This window comes from Coptis chinensis, chromosome 8 (assembly GCF_015680905.1).
Source record: "Coptis chinensis isolate HL-2020 chromosome 8, ASM1568090v1, whole genome shotgun sequence".
Classification (NCBI taxonomy): Eukaryota; Viridiplantae; Streptophyta; class Magnoliopsida; order Ranunculales; family Ranunculaceae; genus Coptis; species Coptis chinensis.
The window spans coordinates 69393992-69414962 of record NC_141463.1 but is presented as its reverse complement, the minus strand read 5'-3'; the positions used below and the strand labels follow the sequence as shown (position 1 = coordinate 69414962).

The 20971-nt window shown below is 36.1% G+C and overlaps 1 protein-coding gene across 1 annotated transcript; it reads left to right on the top strand.

Annotated features, from left to right (window-relative positions):
* The first annotated feature begins 3728 nt into the window (after positions 1–3728).
* On the top strand, positions 3729–5606 carry LOC147482686 (uncharacterized). Its single transcript, XM_086579385.1, has 4 exons — positions 3729–4178; positions 4263–4900; positions 4997–5126; positions 5220–5606. The coding sequence occupies exons 1-4, from the start codon at positions 3729–3731 to the stop codon at positions 5604–5606; spliced, it is 1605 nt and encodes a 534-aa protein (XP_086435511.1).
* The last annotated feature ends 15365 nt before the right edge of the window (positions 5607–20971 follow it).

Genomic DNA, 20971 nt, shown 5'->3' with positions numbered 1-20971 from the left:
TTAAACACATAAACACAAATAACCAACAAAATCATAAACAATCCTCACACAGGCTTCATTAAAACTCCCTCTAATGGGAGTTTTAGCCTTGATTCATTGGACTGAAATTACTTAAACAATAAAGGGAAAACATAATAAAAGAACTTAAAGTAAGAGGAGAATTGGATATGATAACTAAAGTTTTTTATTGAAAGGTTAATGGAGGCTATAAACTAAATCTAAACTAAACTGAAAAAGAGAGAGAGAGAACCCTAATTTATTCTAAACTAAATAGGGAGTAGCCAAACTTTGTTTTAGCCTTAACCCTCTTTATATAGGAGAGGGTTAGGTTACAATTTCGTGCATGGGCTTTTAGGCTAGGTTATGGACCCATAAATCAAGTCCATAACCCAATTAGGTAAATCCAAGACTTCTAATTCTGGTCATGTTACTGTAGCATGCAATTTCACTAATTTATACTGCTATGACCGAGTCAAGGCCTAGACCATTGGAAAAAGCTTTCTGAGACGGCCATTTTGATATAAAATGGACCCATATTCGAGGTTTGAGTTTAAAGATATGACCTTTTGAAGTTCTGTTGACTTTTCTTCAGCTTTCTAATCCGGTTTGACTTTCACTTAATAGCTTTGACTTGGGCTTTTTAAGGGCTTTTTCTCCATAAAACGTGGAATTTCTTCATAGAACTTTCATAGCAATCACTTTAGCTCTTTTTAGCACCTAATTAGTAACGAATTTACATTTATTCAACTCCGAAGCCTGAAATACTCAAAAGCACGTAATTAGTGATAAACCTATATTGTTAATAACATAATTGGCTAAATAGAAATACTATTAAAGGGTTTAAACTACAGTTTTGGGCTCTTATCAAGTAGTGTACATTTATGTCATTCTGTTTAGATTGTCTTAACCAAAAAGGTTATTAGCATCCCTGAAAGTAGTACACATATTTGAAAAAGAAGATTCCTTATGCGGCAATCCTCTGTAAATTGAAAGTTTATTGGCTAAAGAGAATTAAATGTATACACATATAGCAACAAGAAATGGGCCTCAGCCCCCCTCAATCCAATCCGGTTATATGTAAACTCCTCCCTCACGAACATACCCATATAACCTCCCTATTATTTACACCTTGCTAATTAACCTCCCTGTTTTCCAGATTATGAGCAATTTGTGGTCTAATTCTTATCCCCCAAAATTTTCTATTTCCTATTCTACCATTTTCATTAAATCAAACCCTTAAATTAACTGGAGATCCTTACATTGAAGAACACCTTTCCAATAAGGGTAATTTCCCAAGTAGTAACCCATAATGTCAATGTGTTCCCAAGTAGTAACCACTCTCTAATTTTGACTTTTCAACCTAACTTTTGATACTTTTGCCCTTCTCCTTATTTTCAACCAATGCCCACTTGGACCTGTAACACTCTCTCTTCCCTCTTTACCTACTGCACATAACTCTATCATATTGTACCTAATGAGTTTGACTTTGCAGTGATGGACAACCGTTGGATCTTGATCAAGAAAACACGTTAATCAAAACATGTTGTAGTATCTGTGGTTGCTATAATGAAGAAGCAACTGACTAATAAACTATCAGCAACTGTTTAGTGATTTTTGTTGTCAGTACCTTTACAACTTTTACCTCGTATTTTGAGCCAACCTAAAAAAATAAGGACAAAAGCTCAAAGTTTCTATTTTTTTCTTGGTTGTTTCTTATTCTTCCTCGTCATTATCTCTCTGCTTTTTGTATTTTTTAAGGTTTGACATGGAAAACATGACACATTCACATGATAAAGGTATAGTTTGTTGTTTTTTAAGCTACCTAGGGCCTTGGGTCCATGGTTTTGTTTTCCACGTAGTTTAGTGTTTTGTTTGTTTGACGTTTCATCTTTCAAGGAAGAGGGTTTTGAAGACAGCTATGACGTCTCCATGCATCAATAGTTGTGGTAGAATGTTGGTGGTTTCCATGTTGATTTTATATTTAATGTTATTAAGGCATTTAAGATGGATTCTGTCATAAATGTTCTAAAAGTGTTAGTTTAACTGGTTTTGTGCTTAAATGTTTGAATTTACTTTTCAGTTTTTATGGTTTATGGTTAGGTACTTCTTTGTAACCATCACTTTTTAGTTGTTTTTATTATACTTACTGGTTAGGTACTTCTTTTGATGTTCTTATTCACTACAATGGGGAGATGAAAACGGACAAGTATGGCCGAATGAAGTATGTTGGTGGCGAGGTGAAATTGAGAGTTTGTGATGGGGGTATTTCATTTGAAGGATTCATGAGTACCGTGGAAGGTGTGACGTTGAGAAAAAGATCTACTTTTTCTATAAGATACTTGATGAAGAAGTCCCCGTGTCGAATTGATGAAGAAACAGATTATTTGAACATGATTATGAAACAAAGAAAGTCTCCAAGAAAAACAATGACGGTTTGGGTTATCAACGAAGTAGAAGTGGTAAGCAATGGACAACCTAGTGTTAAGAAGAAAGAATTTGCTACTTAGTTGTTTAAGAAAGACGCGATTCCAAGCAGTGTTTCTCCTGTCAAACATTCTTTTTTAAAATAGAATGACGCGATTCCAAGTAGTGTTTCTCCTATCAAACACTCTTTTTTAAAACAGAAAGACGCGATTCCAAGCAGTGTTTCTCCCGTCAAACACTCTTTTCTGAAACAGAAGGAGCTAGCTTATCAAAAGTGTCCTATCAACCAATTTAAACTTGTCGACGAAGCAATTGGTAAGTAATGCAGTTCCATTTGGTTAGGTCATTATTAGTGAGGGTGGGTACATGCTTTATTTTCTAATAGTTATGAATCTTTGGTTTTCCAGAAAGTCCCCTTGACAAACCCTGGAGTGGGAGAGTGGGGATTCGTCAATGGGAAGATGTGAAGATTCACGACGTCGAAGAACACATTCAACCTCACAGCTTGTCAACGTTCGAAAAGGTGATGGCAGGTGAGTCTTCGATATTAATGGGATATGTTGATAGATGATAGCTTACCTGTCGCTGATAGTGGTGTGGAACTTACTGAGTGCTTATTGAAATATAGATATTTGGCCAGAGGGTGTTTCCTTTGAAGTTACACCTGAACCTTCAGTACAGATAAGAGAAACGGTCACACTGCCTTCTCCGTTTGTGGAAGGTACACACTATAACCTTGCAAGGTAACATATAGTTCCAGTTGCTGATAATGGGGAGCTAATTACTGATATAATATAGGGACGATCAATGATGGTGATGAGCAAGATGGTGTACCAGATCTTGATCAACCTGATTATGATGACTTTGATTCCCAAAATCCATATGGTGATACAGAGGACGTCCCTGAGGAATATAGAATTTCCATGAATCAAAATATTGACAATAATGAGGGTGATGATGATGAAGTTAAAATACTACATGAAGTTAGAGTAGTAAATGGTGGTAATCAAGATGATGATGATGAAGTTCAATTATTGGATGATGATTGTGATGTATGGTCGACTCCTAACCGTAGTCAAGAGTTTTTTTTAGGAGACACGCCTTTGACTGTTAATGATGAGGAAGGCCAAAGTGAACCTGATATGACTGTTAATGATGATGAGGAAGGCCAAAGTGAACCTGATATTGAAACAGATGGAATGGTTGATGCTACGCTATTTGGCGCAGAAGATCTCAATTCATAAGACTTACATCAAGGATATGATCCTCTTCGCTCTCCCCATAGTCCAGAAACACCAGCTAAAATGGATGTAACTCCTCCTCATGTGACCCTGAAGTTTGTTCCTCCTAAAGTAGGACAACACTATCCTACTCGGGATGATCTTATAAAAGACATGAAGTTATACGCAATAGCAAACATGTTTGATTTGCGTCGTGCAAGCACTTCTCCTGAGAGGATTTATATGAAGTGTAAGTCTCTTGGTTGCACATTTCATTTGTTTGCAAAGTCGACCACTGGTTCTGATATATGGGTTATTATAACCTTCAGAGAAGCACATACATGTTCACAAGATAAAGCAATTGCATCTAATAAACAAGTCGATGCAAAATGGGTTTCAGAAGTTGTGAAATTGAAACTTAGGGACAATATTTATATGGCTCCGAAACAGTTGCAGTTGGAGGTTAAGGGCGCACACCAGACAAATGTGTTGTATAAAGTTGCTTGGAAAGCAAAAGAAATTGCAATGCATAAGGTAACTGCCTTAGCTATATCAACAACTGATGAACGCAACAGTAGCAACAACTAACTTATATTTGTTTGGCTTTTTTGCTTGCAGATAAGGGGAAGCTTCAAATCCGTAATTAAAATGTTGCCAAATTATTGTAAAGAACTTAAAAGAGTGGATTCAGATTGTTTCACCGAGCTGCAAACGTCATCGGCCCCTGAGCACAAGTTTGAACGTTTGTTTGTGAGCTACGGCGTCATTGTCCGAGCTTACAAAAGATGTCTTCGTCCATTGATTATGATTGATGCCACTTTCATGACAAGTAGGTACAAGTCAATCATACTAACTGCTATCGCGGTTGATGGCGATAGCCACGTGTTTCCAATTGCATTTGCCATAGTCCCAAAGGAAAATAATGACCACTGGGATTGGTTTCTAGAAAAGTTAAGAGACCTTGTTGTTGGGACGAAGCAAAACTTTGTTCTTCTCTCTGATAGGCATGTAAACATTCTTCAAGCCGTGCCTAAAATACTTCCTAATGTGGTCCATTGCTTTTGTGCACAACACATTTCAAACTGTATGACTAAGCAAGAGACAAAAGGGAAGGTGAAGAGAGCTCCTGAAACTTATGAACAGGCAGAATTTGTAAGACTTACGAGCCAAATTTACTGTGCCGACAACAAAGGTTATGCAAAGATTGTAAAGATTCCGAAAGAGTCATGGTGTTGTGTTTTTCCTCCAATGAGAAGGTATGTCATTTGCTACACAAATCACATAGAGAGCTGGAACAAGATGATACTTCTAGAGAGAGCTATGCCAGTGACATCTCTTGTCAATGGTATCAGGTTGAACATAATGAAACATTTTTATGACTACCGGGTGATGGTGTCAAAGTTGAAGACAAAACTGACCAAATCAGCTGAGGAAGTGCTCATCTCGTCGAGATATATGAGTAGACGTTTCACAACAACAAAGGCAAGTGAGCACGTTTACTCTGTGCAATCACTGGACCTTACTAACACCGTAGACCTTTTGGAGAGGACTTGCACGTGTGGTTTCTTTTAGCAGGTTGGTCTTCCTTGTAGCCATGCTATGAAGGCAATCGATGACGGTAAGCTATGTGCATATGACTTTTGCTTGCATTGGTACACAAAAGAAACGATGATGGATACATATAAAGAGAACTGGACACCATTAAGAGGAAAAGAACAGTGGGTTTGGGTTTATGATGACATCATCATCCGTCCACCCATTGATGAGGTGATGCCCGGAAGACCACAGAAAAAGAGAAAGCGCTCTAAAGGAGAGGGACTCCCAATGCAAAGAAGAAGGTGTACACGTTGTGGTGGTCTTGGACACAATAAGACAACTTGCACGGTTGGCAGTGATGATGCTGAGTGGATTGATTTTTCAGCTGGGATTCCACCAGGTTTTGAATATGAAGAGTACATATGATCTTCCTTTTGACCAATCACCAATAGTGGAAGCTTTGGTTTGTTTGTTTGAAATTGGCACTTGCAGTTGCATATATGTTAGTTTTAAATGGTTACCCTGTGGCTTTACTTCGGAGTTGATATTTTGGATAGTTTTGGTTGACAATTTTGGTTTCATAATTAAGTTGGTTTATAATGAACGGACACCTTCTTGTAATATTAATATCAGTAACTATAACAGTAACACAGTCAGTCTCTAATAGATAGTTTCTTTACAAGTTGGCTAACATCATCAACACTGCCCTCTATTTTCATTTTAATAGGACCATCAATGGTGATTTGCAACTGGGTTTCCTTTGTCACCTTTGCTTCACTAGCAGGTGCTTTAGCCTTATGTGTCCCTTCACCTTCTAGATCTATCCATTTAAAACCCTTGCATGGATCGACCCTGCATGAGAGAAACCTTCTTCCCAAGCTATGTGGCTTTGTACTTACACCATACCTCATATTCAGATTTTGAGCATAGCGGATGATCGTGAGTTGCCCATGGACAGTTGATCTTCTAGTGCCCAGTTTCCCCACACTCAAAACATTTGCCATAGTTGGTTGATGATGAATTAACATTTGTATTATTCTTGGTAGAATCCTCACCCCACCCATTTTGAACGAGAAAAACAAGAGAAAGAGAAATGGGATGGACCAAGAACGGCAACCCCAGTTTGTACTTATAAAGGAAAAACACACTATTTTCCCGCCCAAGTGGTGTTGGCGCCAAACTATTCCCGCCCAAAACATTTCCCACCTAAACTATACACAAATGTTTGATGAAACAAAATATTCCAATAACCATATTGCATTGTAGGAACTATCAACAACAAATTCCATAAAAAATGCTTCACTAAAAACTTAACTTATCACTCCATGAAAGCATGAAGCAATGAATGACAAATTCCATCACAAATTTGTAGCTGATAATATTAACGGTACCACAAAATGATATTACCACACTAAAATTAGACAACTAAACACAAAATAGAAGAAGTTATCTATTTCACTAAACACAAAATAGAAGAAGTAGCATCCACCAAACTATTTCATAGTGATTTCCCTGCTCACGTACCGACTTCTTAGCATCCTCCAAACTCTTCTCCAATTGCTCTTGTCTGCTTTTTGAAACAGTATCCGGATTCAACCCACAATTAATTATATCCATTCTAATCCTCTTCCTCATTCGATGGGGTTGCATATCTATTTTGTTTACTTCCTCAGGTACACCCCTCAGAAGGCAGTCTATATAAGCTAGGCAAAAAAGGCCACAACTATTTGTATCTGGTTGTTGAGTAACAGGCACAAACTTACGAGCCCAAGGGGCTCCCAAATCATGAGGTGATAATGGATCAGCACACCTCATGACATAAGTAAGACAAGTCTCTATAGCAAGTTGCTCATCAGAAACTTTCTTCAGACCAAGAGAATCATAATTGAAGATTTTTCTCTTTCCAAAATTGTAAACTTCAAGAACCCAGTGGCTACCTCCAACTTGAAGAGGAATGATAAGACCCATTACCCTGGATGGGTGTGCTTGATCTTTAATTCTTCCTTCATAAGGGTCTAAGTACTCTTTAACAACTTCATGTAGATGATACGCACCACTATCTACTTTGTTATCAGGAGTTGCACCATTAAAGGTTTGGTTTTCCATCTTCTTCTTAAAGTTTGTATACTCTCTGTTCATGAATTTCTACATCAACAAAATCATGAAGTACTTCATCAGTAAGGTGAACTATACAAAACAAATTCCATCAACCAATGAGATACAATTTACAGAAAAGTATACATCCTCAATGATAGTATATGTTGCTTCTTCTGGAATGTCATTTTCCTTACAATGTTGGATGTACCACCTGATCAATAGCTTCACATATATGGTGATCACCTGAGTCATAGAATTGTAAACATTATTATGCAGAAGTTGCTGATGGTTAATGTAAGATAATATTTTAGTTGTGTACTGACCTCCCCATCTACCCACTCTCTTCCATGCAATGAATGGAAATTGTGCACTGAAATGGACTGGTTGTATCCAAACACTCTAACATCTAAGCAATTTTGTGGACTATGCAACCTTGTGAACATCTTCCAATAGTACTGTAGTACGAGGAGGTCACCTTTGGTGGTGGTTTTCTTGATAAATGTTTTGGCCAGAGTAGACTTGATCAGCTTGTCACATTCCTGTCCAATTTTTTCTTCCCATGACTGACCTTGCATCCCTTGCCTTCTCTTCTTTCTTCTTTCGTGTGTTTCTTCAGTTTTCTTTTCCATTTCACTTGCCATTTGACTCTGTATGTGCACCACATTAGGGACCACCATTTCCCCCTCCACAACATCATCATCATCTACATCATTATCATGTTCTCCCAACATCACATTATCATTTTTAGATTTCATAACAACAATACATTCTTGGGTAGTTTCTTGCTGACTATCTACCTCAAAGGTTTGAGCAGTTGTGGGTGACAATACAGGCAAGTCAGTTATGTCACTACTGCAAGAAAGTAAAGCAGAAAATGTCACCTTCTCCATTTCTGAGTTCAGGACTTCTTCCCTATCAATATCAACATCATCATTGGAGGGAACATCAACATTAGGTGTAGCCAAGGGACCATCACCAGCAGCAATGGCCAAGGGACTAATAAATGGCACATGCTCAACAACATCCATATTACGGTCTTCCACTAAGGGAAAGCCAACCACAATATGGTTATTTAATCTTTCCCCCACATGCTCATCAACAGGCTCTCTCACACCCTCTTCCAGCACTTCATTGAATCCCTCCCCCACATTCTCATCAACAGGCTCTTTCACACCCTCTTCCAACACTTCATTGAATCCCTCCCCCGTATTCTCATCAACAGGCTCTCTCACACCCTTTTCCTGCACTTCATTGCTCAAAGACTCCTGAACCACATTCTCTTGACATTTGTAGGTATTTACAACCCTCTCTTCAACCTCCTAAAAAAAAAGCTCTGGAGCACCCTCATCATTATCATAAGGGCCTTCATGTTTAAGTTCTTGGAAAAAACCATGTACATGGTCTTCCCCCATCACCTGGTCATCATGACGAGTCTTGGGTAACTCTTCACTAATATCTCTCAAAACATCAGCTGCTGCAACAAGATCAGTTTCACTACCCTCTCCCTCAATCACTTGGTTTTCATAGTCTTGAACAACATTTCCATCTTCTTCTTCCTCACCTAAACCAATCAAATTTCTTCTTCTTTTTGGTTTGTTAGCTTCCTTGCTCTTAGCCTCCATGTCTTTTCTTTTCTCACTGACTTGACTTCTTTTCAAAATTGTTTGCCTTTTGCTAGCCTTTACAACCTCTACTTTACTTAACCTTGGTGGCTGGACTCTCACTTACTGCATACTCTGTTTCTCTTCACCTCTCCTCCTTACCATTTTAAACCCCGCATTCACTCATCTTTTTCTATTTTCTTCAACCTCATGTGAAAGATCAAATGTAACTTTCTTAAAGGATGATGATTTTCTCTTAGGAGGTGGGGATGATAACTTCCTCTTAGAAGGTGGGGTAGACACAGCTTCTTCCATAATAGCTTTAACCTTATTCTTAACAAACCGTGTAGTAGGTTTTTTGACAACAGCATCATCATTGGTGTAGACACAGCTTCTTCCCCTTGTTTTCTTTGTTTTTGGTCCCTTCACAACCCCCTGGGATGATGATGGTTCACTTAGTCCACTTTTCTTCCCACCTTGTAAAACCCCTTACAGTATTGTCTCCATACATGTCCTAATTTCAGACTTGATGTCATTCCGAGCCACCCTAACCTGTATTCAAAAGTTAGTTGAAGTAAACATTACTGGTGTATCATAGAGTCCTATCTATCTTATGAGCACTAACATAAAGTTCCTGATATATCCAGTTTACGAACCTATCTTATCAGTTAACATAAAACTATCATAGAGTTTCTGATATATCAAGTTTAAGAACCTATCCTGTGAGTCAACACAAATGTAATATATACTTCATGATATTTTTAGTTTAAGAACCTTTCTTATGAATGCAACATATGTCAAATAATTAAAAATGCAATGCTGATGTATCCAGTTGCAGAATATAATTAACAATGCAGAGTTTATAATCAACAATGTAGAGTTTATGTCAAATAATAAATAATGCAGAGTTTCAATGATATGCTTACAAGGCCTTTCAGTAGGTGTGCCTGTCTCTAAAGCATCTGCTCTGAAACCAAAGCAGCGCTTTGTGTGGCATGTTGGTTGAAAGCCACCTTCATTACATCTTCATTCATTTATTCTTCTTCAATATCCAAAGTGTCAAAGGCAACAACCTTACCCTTAAAAGGCTCGAGCTTCTTCTTCCAGGTCTGGAGATGTAAGTTCTTGGGAGGCAACTGAACCCAATCAACTATTCTTGGGAATTTACCATTCAATGCCCTACGAGACCCAAGAGAGGGGATGTGAAGGTATGCCCAAATATCAAAACAAATAACACAACCATAAACTGCAAAGGAGTCCTTCTCAGCTAACACATTTTTGTAAATATCATCCAAACAGTATTCCAACATCTCAAAGCAAGGTGTGCCCCATGGAAACTGATAAAAAGCAGCTAGGTCCTCTGCAAGATCAACATACCTTCCATTTACAGTCCTAGAAGATCCAGGAAGCACAACTTGGAGCAACACATACAATTTATTGAGCCTAAATATATCACTTTTATCTTCACTACCACTGGATTTTGCCACCACTAAAGCATCTAATATTTCAATCTCACTAACAGTGCTTCCTTTAAAAAACCTAGCACGAAATTCCGATGTGTTGTTCTTCACATCAGTGGTGTAGAATGAGTTAGTAACAGAGTTTACACTAAGACCCATAATCAATGCAACATCACTCTTCTTGAACACCAAATCTTTGTTACCAATCCGATAGCAAAGTCTACCAACTTTATGGCTAACTATGGCACAAACTAGTGTAGTTGTTACGTGCATGTTTTTTTGGATTTGCAAAAAACTTCGAAAATAGGAATTCTCAAAATCCTCCCTTTTTTCCTTACTAAATCCACCAAATAATTTTTGCATTTTATCTAATGACATTCTACATGTCAGGTTAAGCTTCCTCATTTCTCCACCAATAATTCGAACCGTAAAGGAGGGTTATAATATGGAAATTGAAGTGAAACTAAAAATTAGGGTTTCCAAATTGAGGTTCACTAGGACAGTTTTTCCCCCTAATTCCCAATTGATTTCTTTAAGTTTCGGTTACTGTGACATGTATGTTCCAAAGTCATTTCCCTCCACGTGTCAAACTTCATTGGGTACCCAACTTCATTTCCCGCCAAAATACTGATGTCCATGTTGATTTCTCTATCAAATGAATAAACATATTCCAAACCTAGAACTATCAGCAACTTTACTATACATTGTCTAAATAATTAATTCTAATAAGGTAAAAAAAAAATCAATATAAAGATTAACATTCTACATGAAGATTTTTAACATGCCGAAGCATGCTTGCCACTAAATATCATGAAATAAACATGGGTATTTGAAAAAAAAAAAAAGGGTTTGATTGCCTTTAAATAAATAAAAGGTCTTCTACAAATTGGGGACACATGTCAATCCTCAAATTTCCCGCCAAAATAATGATATTCATATTCCTCTATCTGATTAATAACTATATTGTGGCCTTAGGACTATCAGTAACTTTCTTGTACATTGATAATTAATTATGGGTACCCATTAAGTATTCATTCAATCCATTTAGGGTCCATTTATGGGTTAATTTAGGGGTAATTTAGTCGAGTTGCAAGCCCTGGAGTTGCATACTTGCATGTCCTCTAATATGGCAACAAACGAATTACATTGGGTTTGACAAATGGTCAAAATTCGCTCCATTTTTTCTAAGTTAATTTGGTCTTGCCTATCCCTTCATTGTTTCTGTGTCATGATGACAATTTACGATACATTAAGAAGGGTGAAAAGAAAACTAACCACCCCACATAATTACAACGCCTCGTTTCCCGCAAACATTTATCTTTAAAACCACTTCGAAATAACAGTGGGTAATAGTCATCTAAAATTTGATCTCTCACATTCTAATCTTCGTTCTGTTAACAACAATCTACCAAAATTAAAACTTTTCTCTCCATCGTTTTTGATCAACATGCCTCTTCCTGGATTCCCTAACTGTTCAAGCGGTGAAACCACTGATTACTCAAGTGATGAGAACGACAAAATGTGGGATAGTTATTCTAGTGATGACTACACTGATGAAGAAGAAGAAGACGATGAAGAGATGTTTGATCCTTATTTTGATGAAGACCCTACTGATTACATGTGAAAAGACCAACATGATGATGATAGTTCTGATAGTTCAAGTTCTGGTGATGATGGCGATGATGAAGATGATGAAGATTAAGGGTTGTTATGTTCTGTGTTTATGTTTGGGTTTATGTTTTTGTCTTAGTTTCTGGTGCTTTTGCTATTTTTGTTGTTGATAGTTGTGGAACCAGAACATGTCTTGTGGATGTTGTGTAGATTTTGTTTAGTTTTCATCTTTTGTTGATGGTTTAAGGGTTTAATACATGGGTTGGTTTAATTCATGATTTTTATCTTGTTATTTTTACAAGAATCTTATTATTTTTTACCATAATTCATGTTTTTGTTGGTTCTTGTTAATATCTCTACATTTTTCTTATTAAAATTTTCTTTTTGATAATAAAAAGAGTATATGAACAGTGTTAATGTAAACCGTCCATCTTAATGTTTACGAATCTCGATGCTTTCAAACCACAGATGCGTTCGTGACCGTTAATTTGTATCTCTTCATCTCTAAGATAATCTGTGGTATCTATCCACACACCCATCAAATCACTTCAAATCAGTTAAAATCACTAATTATTTACTAACAGTAGAGAGAGAGAGAGAAAGTGTTGCAGGTCCACGTGGGCATTGGTTGAAAATAAGGAGATGGGCAAAAGTGTCAAAAGTTAGGTTGAAAAGTCAAAATTGGAGAGTGGTTACTACTTGGGAACACATTGACATTATGGGTTATTACTTGGGAAATTACTGTTCCAATAAAGCAGACAAACAACAAAGATTCTTCATCCTTACACTAAAAAAGAACACCGATTTCATTGTGACAAAAAATGGGTTTATAGACAACCATTTTATAGATACAAAATTGAGTGGGGGACTGGGGGAGAAGTTGAATCTACTTATTGCTGGTAGTGTATTTGTGGAAATGCCCATGGGGAATACAATTGCATGAACCACAATCATTTGTCTATACATTTCTCTACTCGACGTTTCTTTGATACCACATGTGTGTAACATTATAATTTTTGGTTATATTGGTGAAAGAATCATAAAGATGTACCAACTATTATACTATTTTCATTAATTGCTTTGGGCGAGACAAGGGTTGATGGATGAAGGACATCGTGATTGGAAGAGGCCATGAGCCTACTACTGCTATATTCAATTTGTTCATTGGTGGATACTTTATATTTCTAAAACACAAGATGTTTTCAATTCCAGGAATGAATTAGCCATTTGCACCGTACCAACTTTAAAATCCGAACAAGCTCGACTTCTAATTTTCATGTGGAAATTTAAATTTACATAGTAGTGTGACATATGACAATTTGAATTTACATATGCAAATTTAATTGTACAGAGTAGTTTGATATATGAAAAGTTGAATTTACATATGAAATTTAAGTTTACATAGTATAATTATTTGTGAAACAAAACAAGCCTAATGAAAAAAACGTATGGAAATATATTTTTACATATTAGTTTTTGAAACTAAACATGTCGGTAAAAACTTAGATAACCTATGAATTTTCATAGTTGTTTAACCTATGCAAAATTGTATTTATATATAAAAATTTAGATTTTCGTAGTAGAACTAAAATAAAATAATTCTAATATCGGACGTATGCTATGAAAATCTTAATTACACAAAAGATTAACCTATGAAAATTTTAACCCGCATAAGATGTGATGTAGGAGTTCTTTTTGTTCAAGATGGATAATGGCTATTGAAAAAATGAAAAAAGTACGGTTTACAATAACATTTTCTTTCTGACATTGGACTATATTTATTTCCACAAAGATGAATAACAAATACGACTCATGAATCACCATTGTAATCATACAACTTTCACCCAAACCAAATGCTCAAACCCTTGCATTTTTTTTTTGTATGTGATGACCTTGTATTATGCAAACTTAAAACTACATAGCAATATCACTGAATTTTCATAGACGTTTTTTCTAACATCTGAGTTCTGAAAGGTGACACAGGCTATGCAATGAAAATTCATATTTTCATATGCAAATATGAAATTTCATATACATTTTTTCTGACATCTGACAAGTGACCCAAGTTATGTAAATATGAATACATATATGAAAATATGAATTTACATATACACATGGATTTTCACAAATGTTTTTTTTTGTCATCTAACAGGTGACACAGTCTATGCAAATCTGAACTTACATATGCAAATATGAATTCTGATAAACTTTTTTCTGACATGGCTATGGAAATCTGACAAATGCATCAGGCTCATTTTTTCCATTACATCCAGAATTCAAAGATCAAGAATTCAAACAAAATTAGTATCAAAAAGTTACATTCAGAATTCAAAGACAAACTGACATTACATAAAAGATCAAAGATTTACGTCCTTAATTCAAACAAAATTAGTATCCCAAAGTGATCCACCAGACCACCAATAAAACACAACACATCATTTCATGATATTCTTTCTTTGAAATGTTTTCTTAGTTTCCACCACATAGATATCAGATATTTTATGTATCATATTCCTTTCCTTTAGGTTATACATCGAATTAGGTTTTCCCAGTCTATTTGCCTCTTCCTCCCCATTCAACTCAGTCTCTCCAATATCCTTCAACAAAAACTATAAAATTTTTTTTCCAAAAAGAGTTTCTTTCGTCTTAGGGATCTGAACATCTCTAATTCTTCATTTGAACTCTTTAAAAAGTGCTAGCATAGGCAAAACAATATAACAAAACACCTTGGTAGAGCTAGTAGGTTTTACCTCCTGTTGCAATAAAGGGGAAAATAGTAAATAAGTCTGTTAAACTGACATTTCAAAATTTACTTTCACATATATGAAAATACAAATTTACACGGCAAATTCAGCTATGCAAGTAAACATACGAAAATATAAATTTACATAGTTATTATTGTAACCAAAACAGTACTGATGAAAGCAAACATACATATGTAAATTTACATTCACATAGAAATATGAATTTACATTCAAATTTGCACAGGCTATGTAAAATGGTACAAATTCAAATCTTCATATCAACTACAGAGTGTGAACTTCATATCAACTACAGAGTGTCAACTAATATCAATTTCAGACAACTTAAAATATGCTTAAATACGAAACTATATATGTAATTTACAAATTCATACATATATAAATTAGGCATTTGCATATATAAAAATATAAATTCTCATAAAAAAATTGTTTTTTTAAAAAAAAAAAAAAAAAAAATATGATTCTCACTTTAGATTTCGTTTATTTACAAACAAAATTAAAAAAAAAATGATTTTTACCTTCGATTTCATCTTTTTATCGATAGTTGATTTCCTTTTTGTTTGTGACATGGAAACTTTCGATTTTTTGTTTTGTTGGGTGTTTCTCTCTTATTTTTCGGTTGTTTTGTCATCTTAATTTGGTTTTGTAGGATATCTAGGGTTTACAAGAATAGAGAATGTGGCGAGAAGAAAGAGAGAAGATAAATTTGAGATCTAGGGTTTTATGGGGGGTATTTTTAGAAAAATAGGGGGGTTTTATGGGTTAGTACGTAATGAGGGGGTTTTTATGCTGGTTATGTATCAACCATGGAGATTAAACCCAAAATCTGTATATAGCAAGCAAATAAGTGTAGTAACCGCGCAATTTCTTGTCAGGTCGAGTCACAGTTACTCGAGTTTTGATAGTTTGACATGGTTAAGTCGATAGGTCGATCTTTGTACATAAAGTCAATAGTCTATAGCAAACGGAGTTGAATGAAGTTACACTGATATATAAGCAATATTCGAGATATCAAGAGATCTGCTAATAAGAGCAACTAGCCCATGTGATAACAATAAAATAAATAAGCCTCAAAAGTCATGAAGAAATTTTAAGTGTTTCTTTAGGATATATGATGGTTGAAATGTTACTATTTTTTATAGGGCCCAAGGAGCAGAGGCACCAGACTTAGAGCATTTGCAATGCAGGGAAATAAGGGGGGTTTATGACTCTTTTCACCTAGTTGGGTCCAAAAGCGCTGTGCAATGCAGGGTGAAAAACTCGGTGACTATTTTCCCCAGTTCAAAACAAGGTGAAACCTTCCACCGAAATAGTCACTGACTTGTTAACTTCGGACGGGACGTTGGATTCCGTCTGGATTACAAAACTCACCAGACGGAATCCAACATCCCGTCTGGAGTCCTAACGGCTAGTTTACCAATGGTCAAAAAGTCAGAACGGTAAAAAATGGTCAAAATAAAAAACTTTGGTATAAATACAACATTTGTTTCATTTCAACTCACACTTCCAACAATCATATATCATATTTCTTCTTCTTTAAAATCAGTTCTTAAAAAAAACCAAATATCAAATGGCATCAACTTAAGCATCTCAAGCAAGTGGTAGCACTCAAGCAAAAGCGAAAACTTACTTTAGCATGTCCGATGATTAAGCTCTATGTCTTGCTTGGATAAAAATTAGTGAAGACTCCATTGTTGGTGCTTTCCAAAATGCAAATGGATTTTGGAATCGTGTAACAAACGAGTTCGATCAAGCACGTGGGTTGGATATGTCTTCCGATTCAATTAGCGGTAGGTGGAAATATATTTCAAAAATGATAAACAAGTTTGTTGCAATTGTGAATGCGGTGGAGGCTCGACATGCAAGTGGTACAACAATACAAAGCCGGGTAATTACAACGTTGTCAATTTGGAATTTAATGATTATCTTAGTCTTAGTCTAATTATTTCCGTCTTAGTCTAATTATCTTAGTGTATTTATTATTTTCATTTTAGTCTTAGTCTAATTATTATCTTAGTCTAATTATTATTTTAGTTTAATTATCTTAGTCCTAGTGATTATTTTAGTCTAATTACCACCATTTTATTTTTTAGTTGTCCAAAGCAAGGATAACGTACCAACTACAAGAAAAATCGGCTTTTTCACTTAATCATTGTTACGTTATACTCAAGGATAATCCAAAGTGGAGTAACGTTTTTGAGGCAAGGTCAAGCCGCCCCACAAAGGGAAAAGGTCGCAAAAATGATGGTGGAGATTCAACTTCTAATTCACCAAGTGTTGGTGGAGTTGAATTGGAGGGTTCTCAAGAAATAGAGCGTCCAAAAGAAACGGAGCGTCCTCTTGGATCGAAGAAAGCCAAGTCCAAAATGAACCAAGAAAAATCAGTTGGTATGTTGGAGGGTTACTTTACACGTTTAGAGGATACATTTTCACAGGATGCAAATGAAACACAAAAATGCTTAGAACTTAGGGAAAAGGAACTTGCATATGGTCAAAGAACTGTGATGGCAAGAGAAGAAAAAAATCGGATTCAAGCAGAAAAAAATCAGGTTCAATTGGAAAAAAATCGGCTTTAAAAGATGCAATATGAAACTAAGATTTTAGCGATCGATACAAGTGTCCTCCATCCCGATACCGCTTTTATAATCGAGCAACAACAAGCTGAAATACGTGCTGAATGGGCAAGGGCTAGAGGTGGTTCTAGCTCTAACTAAGCTTATGCAATATTTAGTATTTTATTTTAATTAAAGCACTATGTATTTTAATTAATGCACTATGTATTTTAATTTCACTGTCTTTTTAATTAATGCACTATGTATTTTAATTTCATTGTATTTTTAATTAATGAGCTATGTATTTTTATCTAACTGCTTTTTTTAATTAATGCACTATGTATGTTCTGTCCAATATAATTATTTTCATAGAAATACAATTACTAATAAAATTAAAATACATTGTAATATAGTTCATTAAAACACAACTCATTAAACACATAAGAACTTATAGGAATTACATAGGAAATACATTAGGAAATACATAGGAAATACATTAGGAAATACATAGGAAATACATAGGAAATACGTTGGAACTTAATAGTTCACGTTAGGAAATACATAGGAAATACACTTTTATTTCCATTTTAATTTTCGCCTCCTTCTCCCTCATCTGGATCCGACCAATTTAGATTATAAATTGGTACCGGATCTGCTGTTTCTTCAATGCCAGTCCAATTAAAAACATGTTCAACTAAGTCCTTTTGAAGATTAGTATGTGTAACTTCATTTCTGATCTTATTTCTTGCTTCAATCATCTGATAGACAAAATGAAAACCATCATCTTCTTGAAAGAGCGCAGGTATTGTTTCTTTCCTCTGACCTTTCCAATTCTAAACTCCACTTTCACGTTCATTCTCAACAATCATATTATGCATTATAATGCATTCCTTCATTATGTCTCCAAGAACAACAACACTATGACAACGCGCAGAAGCCTTAACAATATGTCATCGTGCTTGCAAAACTCAAAACGTCCTTTCAACATCCTTTCTTGCAGCTTCTTGACGTTGAGTAAAGATCTTTTCATGTTTATTTCTTGGATAACGAATGGCTTGAACAAATGTGCCCCATTTTGGGTAAATACCATCAGCAAGATAATATCCCATATCATAGTCATTACCATTTACATTAAATGCAAAAGCAGGAGCCACACCTTGCTCTAATGATTCAAAACATGAGAACGATGAAGCACGTTAATGTCATTATCGCGAAACCTGGTAAGCCGAAAGAAGCAATGCCGATCCAACAATGTTTGTCCGCAACGGCTTCAAGTATCAAAGTTGGTTCCTTGTTGTACCCTACATGTGTTCCAGCCCATCCACTTGGACAATTCTTCCACACCCAGTGCATACAGTCGATTGATCCAAGCATTCCTGGAAAACCCCTTGCCGCATTTTCAGCTAATATCCTAGCAGTATCTGCCTCATTTGGTCCTCTCAAGTACTCTTCCTCAAACGCCGTGATAATTGCCTTGCACCAACGCTTCATAGATACATTTGCTGTGGAATCTCCAATTTGTAAATACTCATCCGTTGAATCAGAAGAACAACCAGTTGCTAATTGTGCAACTATAGCTAGTCCCTTATGTAACCCAGAAATAGCTTGCCGACCCAATCATATCCATCCACCTTGTCTTTAAAGTAATCTTCGAATGATGCAACAGTATGTAACATATACATAAAAAGCTCTCTTGTCATCCTGTACCTTCGTCTAAACTTATGAGGAGGCCACCTACAAGGTGTTGTGAAGTAATCCCTCATTATCTTTTTGTTTATCGAAATCACCACCATCTCTAAACGTGTACTCTCGCCTTCTTCACAGATCCACCGCGTTTTATGCAGATCCACATCTTCAATTTCAATGGTCGCTGAGTCAATAATGCCCCAAAGAAATGGATAATAACTGCAACCTTCTCCTCCTCCTTCGCCTCATCATATAATTATGCTCATCTCTTACTCTTTCCATGTTGTCATCTTCAGCAGAAGTACTAAAAGACGACCCGGTGAAACCAGAAGATGAACTATTACTACTAGATCCTCCCCATAACCTTTGCTTATATGCAATTCTTTCTTCTCTAGACATTTTTTCTATTTTTAGCTTGGTTGTGGGGAAGAAGATGACTGTTTGTTTGTTTGATCTAAAAAAAAGAAGAGTAAAACGAAATATGAAAGGTAAGGTCACATGTGATACTTCGATTTTGGTCCACTTACCAATTGACAACACATTTTATCAGATTTTTGTTCACTCTCCAAGTGACAACACATTGTATCCAAATGTCTATCCAAATGTATCCTCAATAATTCTAATGGGCCACCATCCCCATCCATAATTCCAATGTTTGGAATAGTAAAAGGTGTAGGGAGAAGGACTGAAAAACCAGACGGGATGTTACATTCCGTCTCGGTAAAAAAAAACCAGACGGGATGTTACATTCCGTCTCGGTATCCCCATACACTATTCCTGTCATAACCTATCAGAACTAAACCACCTGCAAAAATGAGTGATATTCCATCAAAATTTTCTGTTTCAACAAAGACAGGAAATGAGTGAAACGAATGTGAAATTTTTGAAACATCTGAACTTATAAATTTTAATTTTTTTGCCATAACCTCATTTGTTTTATTGACATATTCATATCCAAAACCTGCTAATATACTTTGAAAATAATAAATAAGACAAACAACAATCATGAACAACACCCAAGTCTAACACAGAAACTCGGTAAAAAAACTAACTTATAATTTCTAAAAAAAATTGGACATAACCTCCTTTGTTTAATGACATATTCATATCCAAAACTCATCAAAGAAAAACCTGTTAATCAAAAATTCATTACAAACAACAATCCCAAACGCCATAAGACAAGTAATGGCGCACAATTATTACAAACTACAAAAAAATATCTATTGAGATCTCCTCCCCCTACGAGAAGGCTCGGTCGAAGAGCTATCCCCCCTACATCGTTGTCGCCTCTCTGGTTGAGGTTGAGCTTGAGGTACTCCACTTCCAAAGATTCTCCAACTCTTGCACACGCCTCAAGGTTGCAAAGTTCGATTTAAATTTTTCTTGTAAGTACTCAAAATCGCGGAGAGGACTCCATGAAGGACTCACGCATGACATAACTGAGAGAGCTATAGTTAAGGATCTCCGACCTTACTTCATCCTGTTTAACAAAACAAATGCATGTTAGGGGTTATAGTGAATACTAATAATAACAAATCATGAATAAATTCAAATCATACTAACCTCGCTAATCGCTTCAAACCAGATCGACAAATCTGCTACCATCAAGCGGCATCTATCGGTGGAATAGGTATTCTCATATCTTGCCCCCGGTAAGTAATCATGCTCTAGTGCCAAAGGTCATCATCATCAAATATCCGTGGAGTTCTTTGCGCATCCGAATATCATGAAACACCCCGTCTGGATCGCGGGTAACTCGACTCCTCCCCGAAATGAATGTCGGGCCTCAATGCTCCGTATAACCCTTCAAAATTGGTGCCCCAAAGATAACACACCTAGCAAGAGACCTCGACCAACCCTCTTCCAATATAAGTCATAGTCGCCCGTAAAATGAAAGCCGATCGTCCGCCACTCATTTGGGTTTGCTCTATAGTGTGAAAGAACGGCCAGGAAGAATATCGAGGCTATCATATCTATGGGTGGTGGGTAAGGTATAACAATCTCTCCGGATACTTGTTGTGC